Source organism: Mastomys coucha, unplaced genomic scaffold (genome assembly GCF_008632895.1).
Source record: "Mastomys coucha isolate ucsf_1 unplaced genomic scaffold, UCSF_Mcou_1 pScaffold6, whole genome shotgun sequence".
NCBI classification, from domain to species: Eukaryota; Metazoa; Chordata; class Mammalia; order Rodentia; family Muridae; genus Mastomys; species Mastomys coucha.
In genome coordinates, this window is record NW_022196912.1 from 60010978 (window position 1) to 60035316 (window position 24339).

Here is a 24339-nt window from a genome sequence, read left to right on the forward strand (position 1 = left end):
TAAATTCCTATTATATGGGTAACTGTGATTTCTTTTAACAGTTGTTTCAATTTTCTACTGGAAATTGATGGCCCTTTTTACAGTGGTCTGTACTAAAATCCCTACAATAGCCTTAATTGTATTTAAAGAAAAATGACCATTTGTAATTTTAAATTACACAATGACCATTGTGGTAATTTTAAAAATACTAAAGCTATATATAAAGACATTTAAGTTGATCTTGAGTCTTTCCAATCATAGAAATAACTTCAGTACTTTTCTTTCCTAATGTATATGTATATAAAACTAGTTTATTCTGAAATGCTATTTTAGTATATGTACTGCCAAAACAAGCACCTAAAATGCTATTTTACAAACATTTTTAACATTAATATATCATATACATTCTCTTACCAATAGTACTGTATGAAAAATGAAGGTATACATAGTTACTTATTGAAGAAATCTGCTGACATTGAAGTTTCTCCCATTCTTTGTGGAGAACATGATGCCTGTATCAAAGCCAATGTCTTATTGCTGTATTATTATATATTATTAGACAATGGATTAGTGGCTTGAGTCCTACTAGCAACTGCAATATGGATTTTTTTCCTTTTTCTCCTATAATCGTTTTTTAAAAAATGAAAACTCTAACACCTTATTTAAAAGTAATTCCTTCATTATTTAAGGTATATAAATTCTAAGTTACAATTTCCCCAAAAATCTTTGAATACCTTTCTTTGTATTGTTGTCTTTTTTTTTTTTTTGCATGAAGAAATACCTCAAAAGGTTTTTGGTTTTTGTTTAACAGGGTCGCCCTTGTGGACCAAGGAAAGACTTGAGCCAATCATACTTCGAAATGGTCAGTCATTAGTACTTCCATGTAGGCCTCCAATTGGATTACCACCAGCCATAATATTTTGGATGGATAATTGTAAGTCTTAATGTTAAGAATGTTTTCAACCATCCTGTAGTTATTTGTTGTTTTAACAATTTACCTCCTCTTACGAATCATAAAGTACTTGTAAAATGATATGCAGATGCTCAGGAAAATAGCTGCTTACTGAAATAAGCACAATGCAACTTCATTCACTAACCATCCCATGCACAGCTATAGATAGACAGCAAGAGAAAATACTGTCACTGGGCTTACCTTCATGTGTGAAGAGCAAGTAGGGCAAAAGGGAAGTGGAAGGGTGTTGCTGCCTGCAGCTAAATATGAACAGGTTCTCTGGGAGAGGAATAGGAGCCTGTAGGGAAGGGAACTGGACGGCGAGAGAGTATTAAAAAATGAGACTGAGGCACGGTGTGCTTTCAGTCCTCCATCATTATTCAACTGTGTCTTTATTACAAGTGGGTAGGCAGAAAACCCCTCCTCCAGTCTGTCGGCATCTTGTGGCCCAATCAGCATCTTCATGTTCAGTCTCTGGAGGCGGGACTTCTGGTGTAACAGGAACTTAGAGAGAGGCGTGGCTATTAGCAGGAGGTTGGAGAGAGACATGGCTGTTTGCAGGGGCTTAGAGAGAAGCTGGGCTATTTGTGGCAAGGCAAGGTCTGAAAGAACCAGCTCTTAGCTGGAGGAGGGTCACAGAAGGGACCCCAGTGTGGCTCAATGTGTAGCCTAGTGGTAGAGCAGTTGTCTAGAATCTATAAAGCCTTTGGTTCAATCCCCAGGACTTGATAAAGAGAGTGGGACAGAGACCAATTAGATATGCATTGTTGTAATCCAGGCCATTAATGGTGACTTGAGCTTGTGTGGTCATAGTAGAGTGGAAAGACTCTGGATATATTCTAAGGGTAGAGTCTCCACAGCCAGAGATGTAGGAACATGGGGAGAGGCATCAGGGATGAACACAACATTTAGAGACTAAAACCTGATTTAAAAATAAGAGTATCCTCTAACAAATTTCAAAAGCTGGCAGGAGAGGAAGTCAAGTTGCTTTGGTTATAGCATATCTTCATGTTCCAACAACATTTAATATTTAATCAGCCTTTACTGAGTGTCAGTTCCTTTACTAAGAATATCACAAGACCGTCAAATTTCTCCCAAGCATCTGAGGCATATCTATTCATCCTCTCAGTCTTTCTATTAATTAAACTGGGGCAAGGAGAAATGAAACTAGTTGTTGGGGGATTTTCAGTTTTGTCTACTTTTGCCCTTGCCCTTGATGGAACCATCTGTTTTTCTACTTTATTCTCCCCAAACCCCCATCAAAGCTATTTTGTTAGCATGTGATCTTAGAGATTGCACACAGCTTGGCTTACAAACTAAGGAACTAGGATTCGAGATGTGAGAGGTATAAGACACCCACATGTCAATATGCACATCACAGGTCAGAGGTATGAGGCAGAGGCTAAGCCAGGGCTGCAGACAGCAGGGTATGAGTTCTTAGTGAGCTGAATGAGGTAATTAGAGATCAAGTACTGTGTAAATAATGGAGTCTGGGACCGAGACCAAAAGCCTTGGAAGAACTTAGGGAAAACACAGGAATGCAAATGAGAAGGAGCTGTCACTGAGATAAGAGGAGATCAAGAGAGGTAGAATGGTGTTCCATGGACCAGGCAAGAATACAGGGTACAATGGTGATGACCATTGAGTGCAACTAATAGACAATATGAGGCCTGGGAGTGACTGTTCGGTCTGATAACAAGAGACTACTGTGTCCTTGAAAGAGACCTGCCTATAGATGATATGGTGGGAATGCATGCAAAAGATTTGCACAAAATACCCTACTCTCAGAGACCCCACTCCCTCTGCCAACACGGGCGGCAAACCTCAATGAAGAGAAACTTGGATTCTAATACTTAATGATCCTTGATAACTCATGAAACCTCTCAAAGGAAGGGTTGCAAGAAGTGAAAACCAAGTCTATACACAAATAAATGTGCAAATATATACTTCCTGTATTTGTGTGGCCGCTATTAAGGATTTTGTGGGGATATGCAACAAATCCAATATAAAGGAGTGATTTATAGCTTGGCAAATAATTGTCTTCAAATATCACCATCAAAATTAGATTCACCAATCTTTCCTATTCAGAAATGATTTTTTGTCTGCTTAATAAAGAAATATGCCACATGCGAGCTCTCTAAATAATCTGAATATGTAACTAATGCTTCCTGCATGATGCAGCTGGCAGTCTGCATGATTTCATGAATGTTAAAATGGCAGTGAGCCAGGACTTGCACCTGAAATATGGAAACAAAAGCTGAATTCCCACAGCACTGTTGCTTTATGCATCATAAAAATATTTCTATTTGTATATTTTTCTCCAAGTATTATACAAAGAAACTCAAAGGGCAAACTCACCCCCCTCCCCATTAACATCCTGTTGTCTTACATTGGAGCTACCAGCATCCATTAGTCAGGCAATTCAGGAGGAGAAGCAAAAGATAATAAATATATGTCTTTGGTGCCTTGGATTTATTAAACAAACATATTTCTTTTCTGAGACAGGGTCTCACTGTGTAACCCAGGCTGATGTTGAAGTTGATATATATAGCACAGGCTTGCCTCAACCTGTGGTCATTTTCCCTCATAGGTTGGATTTCAGGCATGCATCACCTTGCCTGGATCTCAGTCTACGCTCTTTTCTTCAGTATTGCAAAACTATTCCTATCCGAGAGGATTAAAGTTTTAAGACTATGCCTTTATAAGCTTCCACCTTGATTGAAACTTGAGTAGCGTAATTAACCGGTGGTGTGCTTTCAGCCCTGACCACAGGGCTTTGAACTACAATTTTGCATTTTGTGAAATATCTGGTTGGGTGTTTGCTGCAGGAAGAACACAATCCTTGACCCAGCCTGAGGAAATCCCATCAGTTGATATGACACCTAGCCTGACTTTTTAGGGTGTATAGCTTTTCCAGCTCCTTCTCACTTGAGAGCTGAAGAAACCACAGCTCAGGCTCTGGGACTGAGTCTGAAGCCTCAGAGTGTTTTTTGATGGTCATTTGTAATATCATATAATGATCAGTGATCAGTGCCTCCCACTCTCTCTATCCCTCAGTCGTGTAGGAAATCTTCTCTCTAGGCATAAGGCTAGCTCTTTCCCTGGTCCTGAAAGTGGACAGTTATGTTGGAAACTGGAAGGTGTGGGTGCCGATGGCCAATACTTAGCCTTTCCAGGGCTTTAAGGAGCCCCAGCCAAAGGCTAGGCACCTGCCTATACTTTCAATATGGACACACAAAAAAGTGTATCCTCCCTCCTGGAGCTTCAGTGTTAGTACATTGAAATGACCACTATGCATACATGAGTAAAAGATGGACTGTGTTGTAAGATGAGCTGCATATGAGGGGAGGGAAGCCAGGCCTGACTTCCTTGTACCGGATCATAGCATCAAATAGTGGTACCACTGCTTGTTCTGGTTAATCACGTGTGTGTTACCTGGTTAGTTAATTAGATCAACTTCCATGAGGCTGGGGATCTGCTGGGCTTGACTCCTTGCTCAGAGCCTAATTTTTGATACCATGTAACTCATGTTAATATCCTTACAAACTTGAAGATGTGCTTTCTAAGATGTAGGCAATCAGAGACCAATTTAGATACTGGGGAATATGCAAACCTGCTACAGAGCAGTTTTGTTTGTTTGTCTGTTTCTACTTAATGAAATATTTCACTTTACGGCTCTAGTCCCATTTCTACTCCAGCCTCCAAGAAATTCAGATTGGAAATTCAGATTGACACTCAGTGGAGTGTCAGTGTGTCTCACATCTTAAAAAACAAACAAAATGCCGGGCAGTGGTGGCACTTGCCTTTAATCCCAGCACTTGGGAGGCAGAGGCAGGTGGATTTCTGAGTTCAAAGCCAGCCTAGGTCTACAGAGTGAGTTCCAGGACAGCCAGAGCTATACAGAGAAACCCTGTCTTGAAAAACCAAAAACCAAACCAAAACAAAACAAAAAACAAAACAACAACAAAAAAGCCCAGTCTTTTTTTTACTAAAAGAGCTGGAAAGATTATATATATATATGTATGTATGTATGTATGTGTGTGTATGTATGTATGTATGTGTATGTATGTATGTATGTATGTATGCATACATGCATGCATGCATGCATGCATGCATGTACGTTTTTCCAGATGACATTCACAGGGGAATTAGTAGATGGTTGTCCTGCTGGTATGGAGAATGGTGACTGTATGATGGAGTGATCTGAGTATCTTTGTCTTCCCCCAGCCTTCCAGAGACTTCCACAGAGTGAGCGGGTTTCCCAAGGACTAAACGGAGACCTTTACTTCTCCAATGTCCTCCCAGAGGACACTCGTGAAGACTATATCTGCTATGCCAGATTTAATCACACTCAAACCATCCAGCAGAAGCAGCCTATTTCTTTGAAGGTGATTTCAGGTAAGAGCTCAGCTTCCTGGGTCTCTTTCAATGGTGTTTACTCATGTGAATCAAATTGTTAACAATTAAATACAGTCTGACTCCAAGGTAAATCAGTTCAATGACCAAGAAAATTCCTGCAAAGGCTCACTAAAGCATTAGCTTATATGCTAGAAAAAAAATCATGCAAGCCCTAAATATTGTCTTTTACATTACCCACTGACTGCCATTCCTATTTCCCTGACAAGCTCCTGACTCTATGGTATTTTGAGAATCGATGTATGCATTATGCCCCACAATGCCTTTTACTGGCATTTACCACGTAGATCAAGTGGCAGTTGGGGGCGGCAGCATGAATTCTGAGTTATCTAGGATGATGTCAAGCACTATACTTGCCTGGAAGGAATGGCACTTAGCATAGCTAGATGCTTTTATTTCTGTTGCCCAATGGTTTTTGACCCATATCACTTACTTTTGTGCCCTCTTCATGATATTCTGTTTATTTCAGTGGATGAATTGAATGACACTATAGCTGCTAATTTGAGTGACACTGAGTTTTATGGTGGTGAGTTACAGTGGTTGTAACCGATATTCTCTCCTTCATTGTAGACTTTAGTTCACTAACTTCACCTCCATGGCCACTTAACCTTGTTTCTTTAGGAAACTTCTAGTTACGTGTTTAATATCACTGTATCCATGTGTGTTTCTTAAGAAACTTACCTGTAAACTTTCAAGCATGTCACTGAAACATTTTCCATAATGTATGTACAATTAAGCTTGTTATGAAGTTTCATGTAAACCATTTCATATGCTTTAGAAGAAAAATCTGTCATATGTGTTTAGAATTGTATTTTTCATACTTTGTGCTGTCTATAAACTTTTTGCATGGCCTACAATATAAACTGATTGGTCATATTAACCCCTAGAGTATTGACTCATCAGAACCTTCAGGAACTAACATAGAGTGCATTCTGTGGTAATCAGCTAACCTTCCTTAAGTGTTTCAAGACATTATTCAGCAGAATTAGCGACCCTGTTGCTTTTAGCTTTGGTAGAAACCTAGTCACTGTTTTCTGTGGGAGGAAACTTTTAAAAATAGATCATTCAGCTTCATTGCATTAAACTGAAACAAATTTGATTTCCTTAAGGCTGTCAAGCATAAAATCTGTCACTAAACAATAACGGCTCTGGATATAAAGACTTCTCAAATCCCCGTAGATGGAGTTTCTGCTACATTAGTTTTTACCTTTAAGATATAAACATTGCAGAATATGGCAGATAGAACCCTCACCTTTACTTATTTAATATAGCTCTCTTGACGCCAAATATGGGCATCAAGACTCTTCTCAAGGTGATTTTTACAGGAGGAAGTTCCCCTAACAACCTCTAAAATCCTTAAGAAAGCAAATTTTTCTCCAGCAATACTATTTTGGATCTTCAGATTTTTCTTTTGAGAAATGAGAAATTTACATATTGCCTTTTCATTTGGTCTTAGGAGCAGCAAGGGCGTCATTTGTAGTTCAAACAGTGAAAGGTTTTAGGATATTTTCACTTGAAAATGTCCCCAAGCCTTTAGTAGATAGGGTCACATTTGTTAAAAGTCCATAAGACAGAAGGTGTCTTGTCTAACTATTTCTAAGCTCTCTGGTCTAGACCTTCTTTATTTTGTTACCAGATAAAATGATTTCCATGTGTTCAGCTCTGCTCCTCCTCCTCTTCTATTTGAAGGCCTGGGGCCTTGCGGGTACTAAGCAAGCGCTGCCTCGAAGCCTGTCCTTCAGCTTCTCTACTGTAAATCTTTATTCAGAGCATATCATGTTCCAGAACTCTTTAGAAATTCTCTAGTTTTGTTTTATTTTTCACAAACCTTGCAGTGTAGGAATCTTGAGATATAAGTCAATGGTAAGGGCTATAATATTATGTCCAGAATAAATCAAAAAAATGTTGTCCATTAATGATTTACTGCTAAAAAAGAAGAAAAAAACCTAACATCTTCCAAAAGATACACTTTTTGCTTTGACCTGAGCACTAGTCTTAAAAAAATGTGATGAGCTTACGTCTTTGCATTGTCATTTTGGAGCTTTACCAGTCCACAGAAAATTGATAAAAACCTAACCTAGTTAAAGACATGTACCAAAAAGAGTCCTTGACACTGCTTTGCCCATGCAATCAAAATTGTTTCTTTTCCTGGCACACTGAATAAGTATAAGGAGAGAGTGTGTGTGCTTAACTTAACAAATTTCAGAATAAGCATTCAATGGATTTGAAATGAGAGTAGAATTTTAGGTGGCTTTTGACAGCAGCTGTGTTCTTAGAAACACATGTTCATAATTTTAATGTGTATTGGTTTTCTTGTTTGCAGCTAAATCTAGTAAAGAGAGGCCACCAACATTTCTAACTCCAGAGGGCAATGAAAGCCACAAAGAGGAGTTAAGAGGAAACGTGCTTTCGCTGGAGTGCATTGCAGAAGGCCTGTGAGTGAATGAGTTCTGTCCCTATGTTACCTCTTATCAACATATAACAGGTTGACAGGCATTGCTACCCCAGGAACAGCAATTGTTTTATGCTTCCAATTTGACCCAAATTTAAAAAAAATTATCAAACATTTCCTGAGTACACTTTGAATTGCGTTTTATTGCTAAAATATTTTGATGTAACAGTGCTCATATTGCAGTACGCTATCTGTATCTGTCTTATGATCACTGATCACTGTGCTGTAATAACAGGGTAGAATTTTGCTGTTTTCTAATGAATAACCTCAGAATTTGGTGGTTAAAAAAAAAAAAATCAGCTACTTACCCTTGATCATTGTGAGTGCTCCTGGGAGGAGGCCTTTGAAAGCAGGATGACTGCAAGTTCCTTACTCTCAAGGTTTGCCGCCTGGAGCACCTGATGTGTTGGCAGTCTTGCCCTCTCTTACTGTCTGTCATCAAAAGCTCACAGCATATCTCAGGGCCTCAAAACCGAGGCACCGTCCCTTCTGTTCCTTCCTGTGGGCAGAGTGTAAAGCCAAGGTGCTCATCTGTGCATACTTCAGAGCCCATGTGCCTTTGGCAGGCATCCCACTAAGGCCTTGGGCAGATACAAGAGCAACTGTGAACTTGGATCCACATGTCAGGCAAGTTTCTAGGTTTTCCGGCATATAGCAAGTGTCTTTAAATGATCATGGTTACTACAGCTCTGACTAGGATCCCTGGAACACATTTCCTTCACATTTTGTGATTTGTGCTGTTTCCGAACTGGACATCCAATGATCGTATAACCGGTCCTTAAGCCAGGAACAAATACTTCTGAATGCATATGGTGCCCTCTTCTGGCACAATCAGGAAATTACACATTTGACATGACAGTCCATTCAGCTTCAACACTTAACAAAAACTCTTAAAATGCCCCAGTGTAGGGGAATGCCAGGGCCAGAAAGTGGGAGAGGGCGGGGTGGCAGGCATGGGGAGGGGGGAGGCAACAGGGGTTTGTTTTTGTTTGTTTTTTTGTTTTTTGGAGGGGAAACTGGGAATGGAGAAATTCGCATATAAATAAAGAAATAAAAAAAATATGACAATATGACAACAATCTTTCCTAACATAATTTAATTTCTAATTTTTATCTTTTTGTAGTCAAACACCAACATGACATTTAACAAGTTTCATATTTTAGCACATTTCATGTTTTCAAATTAAGAACAATGAATTGTTTTTTAAATTGCTGGTTGCAATTTGGAAATAGAAAAGAAAGGACTTTTAAAACGTTGAAATCTCATGAATCCACGGTTGAAACTGTACTTTTTACAAACCAGGGGCCATTAGGCTCAGCATTAAACCATTTATCAGACTCTAAGATGGCTCAGTCAAGTAGGAGCCTGGCATAACAACTGATGATGGCTTTGTTCAGTGTAAATCATAAAACATCCTGTGTCTATCCCTCTCACCTCATCTGAAACATGAGTCAAACTGTAAGGGAACATCACATGCTGTCAGATTCCATGTGTGACTAATACATCGAAACTAATCTCCCATCTTCGGCAGCTTTGCATGTTTACAGCGCGGACTGCTAATTTTAGAAACCACTTCATCAGATTTATATGCTGTCATTTTGTTCATCCAAACAAAGCAAAGCCCATGTTACAGACTGTCATTAAATCCCTCTTGCATCTCTGATAACAAATAGAGTGATGTCCTGAGGCCCTTCTTCCTTGCAATCTTCCCTCTGCACATGGCTGAGCACACAGGCATGTGCATGTGCACGCACATGTTTATGTTGGACAATTTAAAATTTTTATCTCATGTAAGTTCTGAAGATGTTATGCAAGTCAGCCATCCTTATTAAGACGACTGGAGATTCGAAGGCACAAGGAAGTAGAGGAACCAAGGTCAGAGAAGAATGTAAGGGAAGATCTGAGCTGTTGAGAAAGATCTAAGTCCAAGCATATTCTGGCTTTTCATTCTTAAGCCATTTGTTTGGATTTTCCTAATTTAAAAGAGCAAAATTGAATGAGAACTGGAATAACATTAATCTGATCTATTATCAGCTAGCATAATGGTATTTTAAAATATCACTAATAGTAAAGTAAAGAAAATAATTCTAATCATTAGTCTTTTAATTCATATCATTAGTGTGCCATAAAATAGTAGATTTCACCAGGTTGATTTGTAAATATATATTAAAAAAAGTCCAGAGGCACTGAAGTGCCTGTGAGTTGATTCTATATATATCTTTAATGCTAGCTGATTAAATTAATCAATATGATTAGCTTAATAGTAATTCTCTTGATTGGGATAGTAAAGGTCTGTAGGGCATCCTCACTGATCAGAACTTGGAAGGAAAGATTAGGTCCCTTGAGTAAAGCAATCCATGCTTAGAGGTGCATCATCACTGAGCATAAAAAATAGTATAGTTCTAATTATCTGAAAATGGAATCATCTCAAGTACAGGATCTGAGCATTACTCATAAAAAATGTGATGTTAATTAAAAGGTCTCTATGTTTGTCATTATCTTTACGTAACGAATCGATTATAAGATTATAAATGTCCATGAAAACTCACTCTGCAAATCGGTCACAGTTGAACTCCTCTTCCTTTGTAAGATCATTACTTATTTATTCTCTCAGACCTACTCCAATTATTTACTGGATCAAAGAAGATGGAACGCTTCCTGTCAACCGGACGTTTTATCGGAACTTTAAGAAAACTTTGCAGATCATTCATGTTTCCGAAGCAGACTCTGGAAATTATCAGTGCATAGCAAAAAATGCATTAGGAGCCGTCCATCACACCATTTCTGTCACAGTTAAAGGTATACCTTGATCTCAGACGCATTCCCCCCAAGTGTGGGGGCTTTGCAACTTTGGTTTAATGTGCTTTTGATCATGTTTTTCAGTAATGAGAAGTTTAAATTTATATCCACATTCACGGTGTCATGAATCTTTTCCCATTTCTATTGTAATTGCATCCAGGCCAGATTAAAAAGCCACTCATTCAGATCTTCCTTGCAGAACTGCAATTAGTAAACGCAGAAGGGATGGTGAAAACAGAAAAGCATTGCGATAGTCCCACAGAGATAACTACTACAGGCAAGATTCAGGGAGGAATTCTGAAGTTGGTGGGTGAAAACGACTTTAAGGAGAAGCAGGTCATTTGCATAGCTTCAAAGTGTTCTTCTCTCCTTAAAAAGACAGACAAACAAACAAACAAACAACAATAACAACAAAAAACATGTGGCTGGGACATTTTTAACGTATGTCCACTAATAATCATCCTTCCTGGAGGGAATGGAAGTTATGTCCTCATGGGGAATGGGCCAGACTGGTGAGGGGCTGCCAAGGAATAGAACACAGGTTACAGGACAATGTAATTTTACAGTGGGAACACTGGCAGATACTGCCTCAATCAAGTGACGAAGCTGAACATCGATAATAAGTCTCATGTTTTCCTTGGAGTGGTGTGATAAGAAAAGATGCACCACTGTGATATCCTTAGAACACTTTACCTTGAATTAAGCGTTAGAAAGTATCAGACAGACTCACTGAAGGCCTTCTGTCAAATGTGTCTAATATTCTCCAAATGTGTCAAAATCATGAAGGAAAAGGAGAGACCAAGAAACTCCCTGGCTAACAAACTCAGCCAGGGGATGTGGTGTAGCGTCCAGAACAGGGCGAAGGCCATTTTCTCTCTTGTATATAGCTGCAATCCAGCTGTGTAAAACTTTGATCTTAGGGAACCCGAGAAAAGGGGTATAGGACACTGTATTCTATCTTTGCAGCTTTCCAAAATTCAAAAATTTTAAAAATTGTTTCTCTATTTTATAATTACATAGTTCAAATTCATGTGGTTCTGCTTACTTTTTATAAAGTCTACAGAATTATTTGAATCAATTCTTAATGTTTTTTTCTTCATTCTAAAAAGTGATGCTAACATGTCTTTAAAAAAAACAACTCATATTACAACAGTCTGATGTAATCTTTGGCTACAATACTTTTTGAGTCAGATGTTTTTCTAAGTCTGCTTTTCTTCTTTCAATAAAGCGGCTCCCTACTGGATCGTGGCACCTCAAAACCTTGTGCTTTCCCCGGGCGAGAATGGGACCCTCATCTGCAGAGCTAATGGCAACCCGAAACCCAGAATTAGCTGGTTAACAAATGGAGTCCCAGTAGAAAGTAAGTGGCCTTCATTGTCTCTAGTTGAAGGAGTATTTTCAAAGTGCACCTGTATCTCGGCCACAAACAAATGCAAGGTGATGAAATAATTTAGTGTAGAAGCTGACTGTGAAATTAGCAGAGGCACCAAAGTGCCTTTAAACTTTTCTATTGTCTTTGAATACATATATATTGATTTAAAAGCATTTATTAGAATAAAGTTTAAAAAGAACTTGTGATAAAAAGATAATTCTGTGTATTAATTGGGACTTAATAATATTTCTCATTTTCTTTAGCTCAGACCGTGGGGAGAAGGACAGGGTGAGACATAAACATCACCCACAGTTAAATTAGCTTTCTTTGGAAATGTCAGACTCCACAGAGCCTGACAGGGTGACTAGGGCTGAGTTAGTAGATGACAAAAGAAAGAAACATCTGTCTGACTTTGGTTGTCAGTCCTGGGGAAAGCCCTGGTGTCCCCCTTGTTCTCCAGTCTTCCGAAGTCAGTGTCCCATTGCATACCTGAAGGACCTGGTCCTTCCGCAGGAAGCCACGCCTTCTGCCAATTTTGCCTCCTTGAGTCTTGTGAGGGCATCTTCCGGAGATCTTTAATGAAGATGTTAAGACATTGGCTGTGTTTGTATCTGTCCACTCCTGTTCTGCAGGTCTACTCTTAGCTCCTTTACATTAGTCGTCTTCCTAGGCTACCACTATGCTGCCCACAGTGGCTCATTAAAGTGTGTGGCCAGGGAGTTTTCATGAATCCTCCAAATCATAGTAAAGGCTCTTTTTATAAAACATTATTAGAGGAGTGGAGATATTAGAAAGGATTTACAACAAACCAAGAAAAAAAGGGAGTTAGAATTGCCTCTCACTGCTTCTGAACTTCTTTTTTTTTAAATAGCGTACTCACCTTTTTTATTGGAGATTTTATCCCCCCCCCAGAAACCCTTTATCCTATCCCCCCTCCTACTGCTTTTATGAGGTTGTGCTCCCACCCAACCACTCCCGCCTCCCCACCCACACATTCCCCTACACTGACTGGGTCATCAAGCCTTCACAGGACCAAGGGCCTCTTCTCCCATGGATGCCCAACAAGGCCATCCTCTATTACATATATGGCTGGAGCCACGGGTCCCTCCACGTGTACTCCTTGGTTAGTGGTTTAGACCATGGGAGCTCTAGTTGGTTGATATTGTTCTTCCTATGGGGTTGTAAATCCTTTCAGCTCCTTCAGTCCTTTTTCTAACTCCTCCTTTGGGGACCCTGTGATTAGTTCAATGGTTAGCTGCGAGCAGTTACCTCTGTATATGTCAGGCTCTGGCAGAGCCTCTCAGGAGACAGCTCTATCAGGTTTCTGTAAGCATGCAATTCTTAGCATCCACAATAGTGTCTGCATTTGGTGACTGTATATGGGATGGATTCCCCATGTGGGACAGTCTCTGGACAGCCTTTCCTTCAGTCTCTGCTCCACACTTTGTCTCTACATTTGTTCCCATGAGTATTTGGTTCCGCCTTCTAAGAAGGACTGAAGCATCCACACTTTGGTCTTCCTTCTTCTTGAGCTTCATGTGGTCTGTGAATTGTGTCTTGGGTACTCTGAGCTTTTGGGCTACTATACACTTATCAGTGAGTGCATACCATGTGTGTTCTTTTGTGACTAGGTTACCTCACTCGGGATGATATTTTTTAGTTCCATCCATTTGCCTAAGCATTTCATGAAGTCATTGTTTTTAATAGCTGAGTAGTACTCCATTGTGTAAATGTACCACATTTTCTGTATTCACTCCTCTGCATCCCCTGCCTTCCTCCTGTACCTTTTAGCCTCTTTACAGTGGAAGGCCTTTGGACAATTCCCACTACTTAGAATTCAGACTTCCTCTTAGATGGAGGGGGGGATGTAAACAAAGTTGATTTCTGCTTCAAGCCCACCCTCAGGCTCACCTCCTAGTCATTACCCGGATGGGATGGTTTGCTAATAAAGACACTTTCATTTTGGTAAGTGAGAACAACTTGACTCCTGGTAGTCTCCTGCTGAAAATCAAATCTCATTTCTACTTCCGCACAACAAAAGGCCCTTTGGCCTGACTTTTGTCAACCTTCGTCCTCCTTTAGGGTGGAAGATTCATCCCAGAGATGACGATGTCCAGGAGATTTTCTCTTGAAAGACCCAGTGTTCCTAGGAAGCAGGCACAGGAGATGTAGCTTTAGTCTGAGTAATTGCAGCCCATGCCCTGAGTGCTTTCTGGAGTGTTTTCTCGGAGTTGGCTTGTGTCACACAGCACAACAGTTCTCGGATCCTTGGGTAGAAGCAGCTTGTGTTTACCGCAAAAGGAAATACGCCCTTGGAAGAAAACTGAGTCTAATGAGGCCAGTAATTGGTGCTGATATTTATGCTCCAGTTTTAATTATGATCAGAGCAGGAAAAGGCACAAATCTCCGCCCCGATCACACATCAAAGAGCTACTGTCACTCTGAGGGGACTGTGAGCGACAAGTGAGAGAAAGAGTGGAAAAGGGCACCCAGAAGTAAGCGATGTTTTCCGGTACCAGTATGGTTTGAATAGGAATGCGTAGGTAATGATAATAGCAATATTGAATACTCAGCACTTTGCACGAAAGGGCTTGGGTTTTTCCAGTTGAGAGGTACTTTGCAATTTATGAGAGATTAAATGTGCTCCTGAGATTTAGACTCAGCAAAAACAGACATATGGGAGGGAACATCCATCTAGCCACTCAGCAGGAGAACCGGGACAGCCAGAGGCTGTTGAAGATATAAACTCGTGGGCTTGGCAGTCAGGGCACAGAGCTGAGCAGGGGAAATGGAGTCGTGTGTGAGAAGTTAAGTGATGAGCTTGATCTTTCCTCCTGATCTGTTTATCATCTTTCCGAGTTGGCCGTGTTGCTCTGCTTTTGCTGCCGTAATGAAGTACCTTGGACTAGTAATTTATAAACAACAGAACATTATTGCTCTGCTTTCTGTTCTGGAAGCTGTAAAATCCAAGTTGAAGGTACCTACAGAATTAATTTCTGGGGGCTGGCTCTTCCTCTGTGTATGTACAGAGACGGTCTTCTCTTGGGTCTTTTGTCCAGGGACACTGACCCTATTTGTGGAAGAAGGGCCCTAGGACCTAGTCACCAGCCAAAAACCTGAGCCTTTGGACTAATACCACCTTGGAGTTTGGGATTCGACACATGAACTTGTGAGTGCTGCAGACCTTTGGAGGACAGCGCCAGCACAGCAACACCTTGGTTCCTATTAACGGTTGTCTTGTGAACTTAGAATATGCCTTCAGACATACTCTTTATGGTGAAATTCAGAGGATGGGGTGTTCAGCGAGGGCAGTTGTCTCAGGGAGATAAGTTAGACTTTTCTCCTCTGACCCCAAATCATCCAATTAGGTCCCAAGCAGAAAGAATTCAGATGAAATCTCTCAAATAAGATTCTAAATTAGTTCTTTTTTCTTTTTTTTTTTTTTCATCCCCAAAGTACATACCTTTGGAAAAGAAAGAAGGAAGCCAAACAGCTATGACAGGAATTCCACAGCTCCTTTAGATAGATCTAGGGTGCCCCACCTCAGGTGCGCGGTTCAGAACAGCCTCTCTTGTGGGCATTCAGTAATGGGAACTATGAACCGCAGGAGAGCACAGCAGGTGACCTTGCCCATCAGGCTGCTCTAGGGAGCTGCAAGCAGCTGCTTGCTTCCCTGTCACAGAGATGGGATTTATTTTTGACCATGGCCAAGCCGAAAGTGCAAGGATTCTTATATGGACATTCCATCACTGCGGGTGATGAGCTAGCAGGGATCCCACTGTGCGCCACCATGGCCCCCCAGCTGCGGGTCTCTGGAAAACTTCCACTGAGTGTGGTCTTTGAGTGGAAACTAGGTCATAAGCAGCCAATAGCAGAGAGATATGCCCCGACAGATATTGGCTTCCACTAATCCAAAATAGTTAGATGAGGAAATAGAGCGAAGAGGTCATTAGAGGCTTGGAGAGGTATATGCCTTTCTTCTTGCCACACGTTCACCACAGACATAAACAAGCCTGCCTTTGAGACACGAGGATTGTTCTGGAAACAGGCCAGGTGGTCGACTCTCATCTGTAGTTTGTTGAACTGTGCATCCAGTGGTACCAGGCCATGGAAGATAACAGAGATACAAAGGTAGAAAACCAGAAAACTACAGTGTAGTGGCACTGGCTGAACCGTGAGGGATACTAACCTTGAGCAGAGTCCAACATAGGCTCCAGAAGTTGGCCTGAGGCCCAGGCTGGCCAGTTGGCATGACCTCCCAACCAAGAGACTGCAGGAATATAGATCAACTGTGCTTCTGCAATAGCACCATTCAGGGAATCATACAGCGTTCATACTAGTTGCCTCAGATCTGTCTCATGTGGCAATCAGCAGACACTGTCAGGGACCCACATGACCAGACACACAGCCTTCCTCTCCTGAATTGTGGCAATCATCCAAGGACTCTTGACTGCTTCATCAGCTTCATGTTACAAAATTAGGATTATCACGGGGAGGTGGTGGTAAGACAAAAAAGTACCTGGGTGCATATCTCACTGACTTCTGAAGCTATGTTTTTATCAAACAAGTGTATCAAATACAGAATTTACCTGAAAAACACCAAAAATATTTAAGGAGCCCTCAAATGTGATCTGGAGTGCTTGAGGGAGTGTGAAGTTAAGAGAAACCACTTCAAAGCTGCAGAAGGAGCATGTCCCCGCTCTTCTAGAGAACCCGTGTCCTTCTGTGTCCTTCACCTTCTCCATCAGAGCCTATGCCATCTTGGTTAGTGGTTTCCAAAGCCAAGGCCCTGAACACCACAATCCCTGTTTCTGTCCAGGGAGTCTATTACTTGCATCTCCCATTGTTAAAGGGTACACTCAGCTCAGATCTGAGGAGGGGAAAGAACCAAATTGATAAGGAAGACCGAATCTCCTTACACAATTACAAATTTTGTTTGAGTAACTCATAAAAAAAACAGGGGCATGGAGACTTAACTCAGAATATTCTCAAGATCTTATCAAAGCCTCCTCCTTCCCCTTTCTTTCAGAGGTGAAGGGTTCTGTCAGCAGGCTCTGTTAGGATAGCATAGACAGGAGAGGGGAAATTCAGCTCTCTCCCAAAGCTTGGTTTTATGTCATCTCTAATTGCTGTTCAATCTCCAGGAAAAATTTATAAACTTGACTAAAACAGATATCTGGAACATTAATTTCATTTAAACAAAATGTTAAGTGCTCCTGTCTATAATTTCCATATCTAAAAATCTATTTAGTATTATCTGGTTAAATGATTTAATACAGTTTTCTTTAAGCAAAAGTATATAATTGATATGAATACATTTTAGAGATTGACAGTACTAAGTACGTATAAGACAGCATTTTTACTTATTATCATTATTTTCATATTCAAAATATTGGAGACATTTACAGTTTTAGCCATCCCTGTAAGGATATGTGTATATGTATGTAACTTTTTTGAAGGTTGTTGCCGTACTTTTGGTCCTCACTCTTGGGGCATAAAGTTATAGATGGGGATGCTACACTCTGACATTTCTTTCTTCAGTGCTCATTTACAGCATATGAAGTTGGTTGTTCCTAGAATTAATTATTCCTTTAGATGATTTAAGTTTGCAAGTTGGCAAGCTGTTCCCACACAGTAGCCAGTACACAGCATCCAAAAGTTTCCAATGGCTCTGCAGTAGTGACTCCATTCTGTGCCCAGCCACCAACTAAGCCACCATATGTCACTGCAGTTCCTAGGCTTCACTTGAATAACTGCACAAGGAAATCATAATGCAGACTCTCAGAGAGAATGCTAGTAACTCTTTTCCTATACTCTGAGTCCAAGGTTGTTTCATTCCTAAATGTTGTATCAGAAATAAGTATCTGAAAACTGCTCCGTTAGCACAAATGAGGTGGACAGAGTCAGATGCTTTGACACTGAAGGAAAGTGGGACCTGTAGCTGTACATTGTTTTGTTTGTGGTTGATGCATATACACTTGGGGAAATTGTCCTTCTGGGGGAAATTGTCCTTCTAGCTTTACCATTTGACTCAAGGGTCATGGCAGTATAATTTTTTTTTCTATGTTAGGGTTATGAATATAGCTCAGGGTTGAGTGTTTGCCTAGTATATTATTAAAGGCCCTATGTCTTCAGCTTACATTTCCACATTGCTGTTCATCACCAAAGGAAGTCAGGACTGGAACTCAAGTAGGTCAGGAAGCAGGAGCTAATGCAGAGGCCATGGAGGGATGTTACTTACTGGCTAGCTCAGCTTGCTTTCTTATAGAACCGAGGACTACCAGACCAGGAATGGCACCACCCACTATGGGCCCTCCCACCCTTGATCACTAATTGAGAATATGCCTTACTGCTGGATCTCAAGGAGGCACTTCCTCAACTGAAGCTCCCTTCTGTGATAACTCCAGCTTGTGTCAAGTTGACACACAAAACCAGCCACTACAATTGACCCTTTGTCAACTTGACACACAAACACATCACTATTAAGCCTTAACCCTTACTTTCTTTTTTTTTTTTTTTCCAAGACAGGGTTTTTCTGTATAGCCCCGGCTGCCCTGTAACTCACTCTGTAGACCAGGCTGGCCTGGAACTCAGAAATCTGCCTGCCTCTGCCTCCCAAGTGCTGGGATTAAAGGCGTGCCCTGCTAATCCTCACTTTCTTATTCATCCCCAAGATCTAAATAACTTTAAAAGTCCCACAGTCTTTGCAAATTCTTACATATTAAATTTTCAACCCTTTTAAGCTATCCAATCTCTTTTAAAAATTCAAAGTCTCTTTACAATTCCATGTCTCTTGTCTTTTTTTTTTTCGAGACAGGGTTTCTCCATGTAGCTCTGGCTGTCCTATAACTCACTCTGGAGACCAGGCTGACCTTGAACTCAGAAATCCACCTGCCTCTGCCTCCCAAGTGCTGGGATTAAAGGTGTGCGCCACCACAGCCTGACAATTCCACGTCTCTTAACTGTGGGTTCTACTAAAATATTTTCTTACTTAAAGAGGGAAAAATATCAGAAAAATATCACAGTCAAAAGCAGAATTAGACCCTAACAGTCCAGTGTCTGGGATCCACTCATCTTCTGGGCTCCCCCAAGGGCTTGGGTCACTTCTCCAGCTCTGCCCTTTGTAGCACACACCTCATCTTCTAGGCTCCAGATGCCTGTACTCCACTGTTGCTGCTATTCTTGATGGTCATCTCATGGTACTGGCATCTCCAAAACACTGCAACCAGGCTTCACCAATAGCCTCTCATAGGTTCTCTTCATAGTGCCAAGCCTCAACTCCTTTGCATGACTCTTTCAGTCCTGAGCCATCAATTGCAACTGAGGCTACCCCTTCACCAATGGCCTCCCATGGCCTCTCACTGTGCTGAACCTCAGCTGCTCTTCATGACCCCTTCATGCCTTCAAAATCAGTACCAGCTGGATGACTTTTACACATTACCAAGTCCTGCTGCAGCACAAGGTACAACCTTGGCCATCTCTGGAACACAGCCTCTTTGTATTCTCAGAAAACATGTCCCAGAAGATGTCACCTCAGTGATGCTGGTTTCTTCTTAATCACCACTAATTTCTTAGCTCGAGCTAACCAGCATCAATAGTCCCAATAATGCAAAGGTTTCACTTTAGTACTTCTGTTATCTTGTTAATCACATATGATTCTTCAGTACCAGCTTACCAAAACCACAGAATCTCCACAATCAAATTAGCAATGGCCCTGATACGGGTCTTTAATCTCCCTTCTGAAATTTCACAAGCCAGGCCTCCATCTTCAGCACTGTTCTCAACATTATCTTCCAAGCTCCTATAGACCATTCCACAGAACTCTTAACATCCCCTTGGCTCTTCTAGCTCAAAGTTCCAAAGTCCTCCCCAAAACACGGTCAGGTTGTCACAGGAATACCCCAACCCCAATATGCTGGTATGCTGGCACCAACCCCAACTAAATGTTATTCTTTATAAGACTTGCCATGATCACGGTATCTGTTCATAGCAGTAAAACCCTAATGAAGACAGCCTGGGTTCACTTTTGCTAACTTAACCTTCGAATACACAGTAGAAAGATGTTGAATACTTTCACATTGTTGTGTAACAATCCTCCAGAAGATGTTGATCTCATAAAAATTGAACTGTATACTCTTAACTGGAATATGGTTGCATGATTTTAAGAATCTATAAGTTCAGGGGTGTGAGGAGCTTTTGTCCTATGGTATTTTAGCCATGCTAAGAGTTCAGGTACTGTGCTCTGCCCGCATGTCACACTCATTACTGTTCTTCAGAGGGGCAGTCATGGTGGGCATATGGTAGATCCAAAAACCCCTCCTAGGCAGGCCTAACCCTGAATGTCCACGTTTTAAGCCCATGTGTTGAGAATAACCCACAGAGAAAGAGAGGCCAGGGGTCCTGGTCATGGTTTAGCATGCCTTGTTAAGCAATTAGCAGACATCCCTGCAAGTGTTATCCATCTGAAAGCCCCAGTGATACAAGGCTAAGATCTAGATAAGAAACATGGCCTTCCCTGATGTGTACCTCACTCTCAGGTCCATGACTGTCTTCTATAGCTGTAGTTTACTTCCTGGAACAATGTATCATCTGTTCTCTAATGTTATTTACTGATACAATCTACACCCTATTGAAGGAATTTTGACTTCTACTTGTATTATGTTTGGAACAATGTTTTCCTTAGGGCATTTTGAAAAATTTTAATTGGTAATTGCAGATGTAAGCTAAGGAGTCAATTCAAAGTATCTTGACATACCTTATCACTAGCAGAATAAAAATATTTCTAAGATGGCACACCTTAGCCACTGATTATGGCCAGACTTTTGAACATTATTTTTGTTAAAGCAATGTTAATAAGCATAAAATTATGCTATCTCAGGAATAAGGATATTAATTACTCCCTGAGAGCTAGCTTACAAGTTGAAGTTTTAATAACCCTTGGAGGGTAAGAACTTGTCTTCTAGTTCAATTTATGATGTGTTGTTAGAATAACCTGATCTGAAACATCTAAAGGACTGTTGGGCTACAAGTGTAATAGTCAGACTGTGCAATAATTAAAATAATGGCTCACAAAGGTATCTGCATCCTAGCCCTTGGAACCTGTGAACATGTCACCTCCTGTAGCAAAGACAGGTTTTGTATGTGTGGGTAGGAGCTTTCTGGTTCTGAAGCATCTGCTTAGGACCCAGTTTCATCAAATTCAAAGGTGCTATGCCTCTCCTGGCTGTGGTCAGGGAGAAATGTGATTATGGGAGAATGAACAGAAAAAAAAAAGAAAACAAAACCCAACACTGATAGCTTTGATGGATTAAGAAATTAAGAGTCCTCCAGAAGGCAGAAAAAATGAAGAAGTGGATTCCTCTGCAATGTGAAGAAGGAACATGGTTTCCCTTGGATTTGACTTTAGCCCAGTGGGATTCTTGTCAGGGTTCCAACTTGGAGAGCCATCAGGTAGTAAATTTTGTGTTGTTTTCTAGAGAGTAGATTTGTGGTAAATTGTAGTGGTAAGAAACTCTTACAGAATGAACAAGCACAATACTTGGGTGTGTAAAGCACAGGTGAATAACTGTAGCTGGATTCATTTTTATTAAAGTGAGTTAATAAGCCAGAGGTGAGCCAGATAGTTTTACTTTAAAGTGATAATGAAGTCTCAGTACAATGATAGATATTTCTTTTAGGCTAAACCTTTTCTGGTCACCACCGAAACAGAAATGTGTTTAGAATGAAAGAGCAGTCCTCTCATGGTTGCCATAGGTAGTTACAGAAGTGGGAGTTGTTTATTATTATTATTATTATTATTATTATTATTATTATTATTTGTTTTTTCAAGGGTTTCTCTGTATAGCCCTGGCTGGCCTGGAACTCACTCTGCAGACCAGGCTGGCCTCCCGAACTCAGAAATTCACCTGCCTCTGCCTCCCAAGTGCTGGGATTAAAAGTGTGTGCCATCACCGTCTGGCTGGGAGGTAGTATTATTTACTTTGATTTTGATCAGCATGTTAAGGCAATTTGCTCTTAAAATAATGTGGGGTGATAGTCTAGGGTTTAATATTTAGAAAAAGAAATTTGTGTGTCATAGCACAACACAGCACAGTACAGCACTTCCTTGTTGTTTGCCTTGCCTAGGACTAAATCCTCACATCCCGTATCACCCAGTCATTTTCATCCATCTTCAGCATGGATCAATCCTGGCCGTAACATGCTTTAAGTACTTAGGGGATTTAGTTGAAAAAGGTCTTTAAGAGAAATTTTATACAGCTGATTTCTCCTTCAGCCCCAGATGTGGGACCAGCAGGAAAGTGGATATCCTCCTGTTCACGACTCTCACATTCCCTATGAATACCTTTATTTCTTTGTCTATTTGTGTAAGGACTAGGTCCTCAATGGGGGCAGGTTTGAACCAGCCAGCATTATTTTCCATTTGATGATGAGCTATTACTCCCTCCTTTGGATAATTTACTTGCCTCTTTTTAAATAGCTGGATTCTTTATAAACATGCCTGTATTTTCCTGAATTTGATATTCTTGCCCAACCTGGGCTTGCTTTTCAAGCAGTCTTTGGTGTTAAAGAGCAATCCATCCATACAACACTAAATGAGCATTGTGCATATTCTTGTGCTTGTGTGTGATAACTAAACTCTGCCTGGATGCTTTTCCCTTTACTGATGCATATACCTAGACCAGCCTGTATTTGCTTCCCAATTATGTAATATAGATCTCAAGACTTGCACATTTAACATATATCTTTTAAGCAGTAAGAAACATATATTTTCTCTTCTTATATTCAAACAGTTGCTCTCGATGACCCCAGCAGAAAAATAGATGGCGATACCATTATATTTTCAAATGTTCAAGAAAGCTCAAGTGCGGTTTATCAGTGCAATGCCTCTAACAAATATGGATATTTACTAGCAAACGCATTTGTAAATGTGCTCGGTAAGCTCTTCCTTTATTAAAAACATGGAAAGTTAAATTAATGATGGCTGTTATTTTCTGCTCATTCAGCAAAAATGGATTATGTCTTTGCTACTTGCAATGCATAGTGTTTTAAGCTACAAAGAATATACAAGGGTAGATACAAATCTACCTTAAGATAAGGTACAAATCTTGCCTTAAGGGTGATTTTTGTCTATTTTTGCAACTCGTTCATACAGGTTTTATATGGCATAATCTTTGCTGCAGAAATAATCAAACAGGCTGTTCTGTTCATGGGTGGTTTGACTATTGTCTTAGTCAGGGTTTCTATTCCTGCACAAACATCGTGACCAAGAAGCAAGTTGGGGAGGAAAGGGTTTATTTGGCTTACTTCCACATGGCTGTTCGTCACCAAAGGAAGTCAGGACTGGAACTCAAGCAGGTCAGGAAGCAGGAGCTGATGCAGAGGTCATGGAGGGATGTTCTTAACTGGCTTGCTTCTCCTGGCTTGCTCAGCCTGCTCTCTTATAGAACCCAAGACCTACAGCCCAGGGATGGCACCACCCACCTACAAGGGGCAATTGAGAAAATGCCCCCAGCTGGATCTCATGGAGGAACTTTCCCAACTGAAGCTCCCTTCTGTGATAACTCCAGCCTGTGTCAAGTTGACACACAAAACTAGCCAGTACAATTGACCCCTTGTCAACTTGACACACAAACACATCACTATTAAGCCTCAACCCTTACATTCTCATTCATCCCCAAGATCTAAAGTCCCACAGTCTTTACATATTAAAAGTTCAATCTATTTAAAATGTCCAATATCTCTTAACTGTGGGCTCCACTAAAATACGTTCTTCCTTCAAGAGGGAAAAATATCAGGGCACAGTCACAATCAAAAGCAAAACCAATGTCTGGGATCCAACTCACAATCTTCTGGGCTCCTCTAAGGGTTTAACCGGTCACTTCTCCAGCTCTGCTCTTTGCAGCACACAGCTTGTCTTCTGGGCTCCAGATGCAGCTCCACTGCTGCTGCTGTCCTTGGTGGTCATTCATGATACTGTCATCACTAAAACACTGTCTTCGCTGTAACTAGGCTTCACCAATAGCCTCTGATAGGCTTTCTTCATGGTGCCATGCCTCAATTACTTTGCATGACCTCTTCAGTCCTGGGCCATCAATTACAAACCGATGCTGCCCCTTCATCAATGGCCTTCCATGGCCTCTCACTGTGTCGAGCCTCAGCTGCTCTTCATGACCCCTTCATGCCTTCAAAACCAGTACCACCTGGGTGACTCTTACACATTACCAAGTCCTGCTGCAGCACAAGGTACAACCTTGGCTATCTCTGGAGCACAGCCTCTTTGTATTCTCAGAAAACATGTCCGAGAAGATGTCACCTCAGTGATGCTGGTCTCTTCTTAATCACCACTAATTTCTTAGCTCCAGCTAACCA

The 24339-nt window shown here is 40.8% G+C and overlaps 1 protein-coding gene across 31 annotated transcripts in view; it reads left to right on the forward strand.

Annotated features, from left to right (window-relative positions):
- Positions 1-24339, forward strand: part of Nrcam (neuronal cell adhesion molecule) — a 283437-nt gene that overhangs the window by 208913 nt on the left and 50185 nt on the right. For all 31 annotated transcript variants that reach the window (XM_031357027.1, XM_031357036.1, XM_031357025.1 and 28 more), the window contains 7 exons: positions 791-913; positions 5159-5329; positions 5817-5873; positions 7671-7782; positions 10414-10598; positions 11827-11958; positions 22761-22904. In XM_031357027.1, coding sequence (XP_031212887.1) covers positions 791-913; positions 5159-5329; positions 5817-5873; positions 7671-7782; positions 10414-10598; positions 11827-11958; positions 22761-22904 — 924 coding nt within the window. The remainder of the gene's footprint in view (positions 1-790; positions 914-5158; positions 5330-5816; positions 5874-7670; positions 7783-10413; positions 10599-11826; positions 11959-22760; positions 22905-24339) is intronic.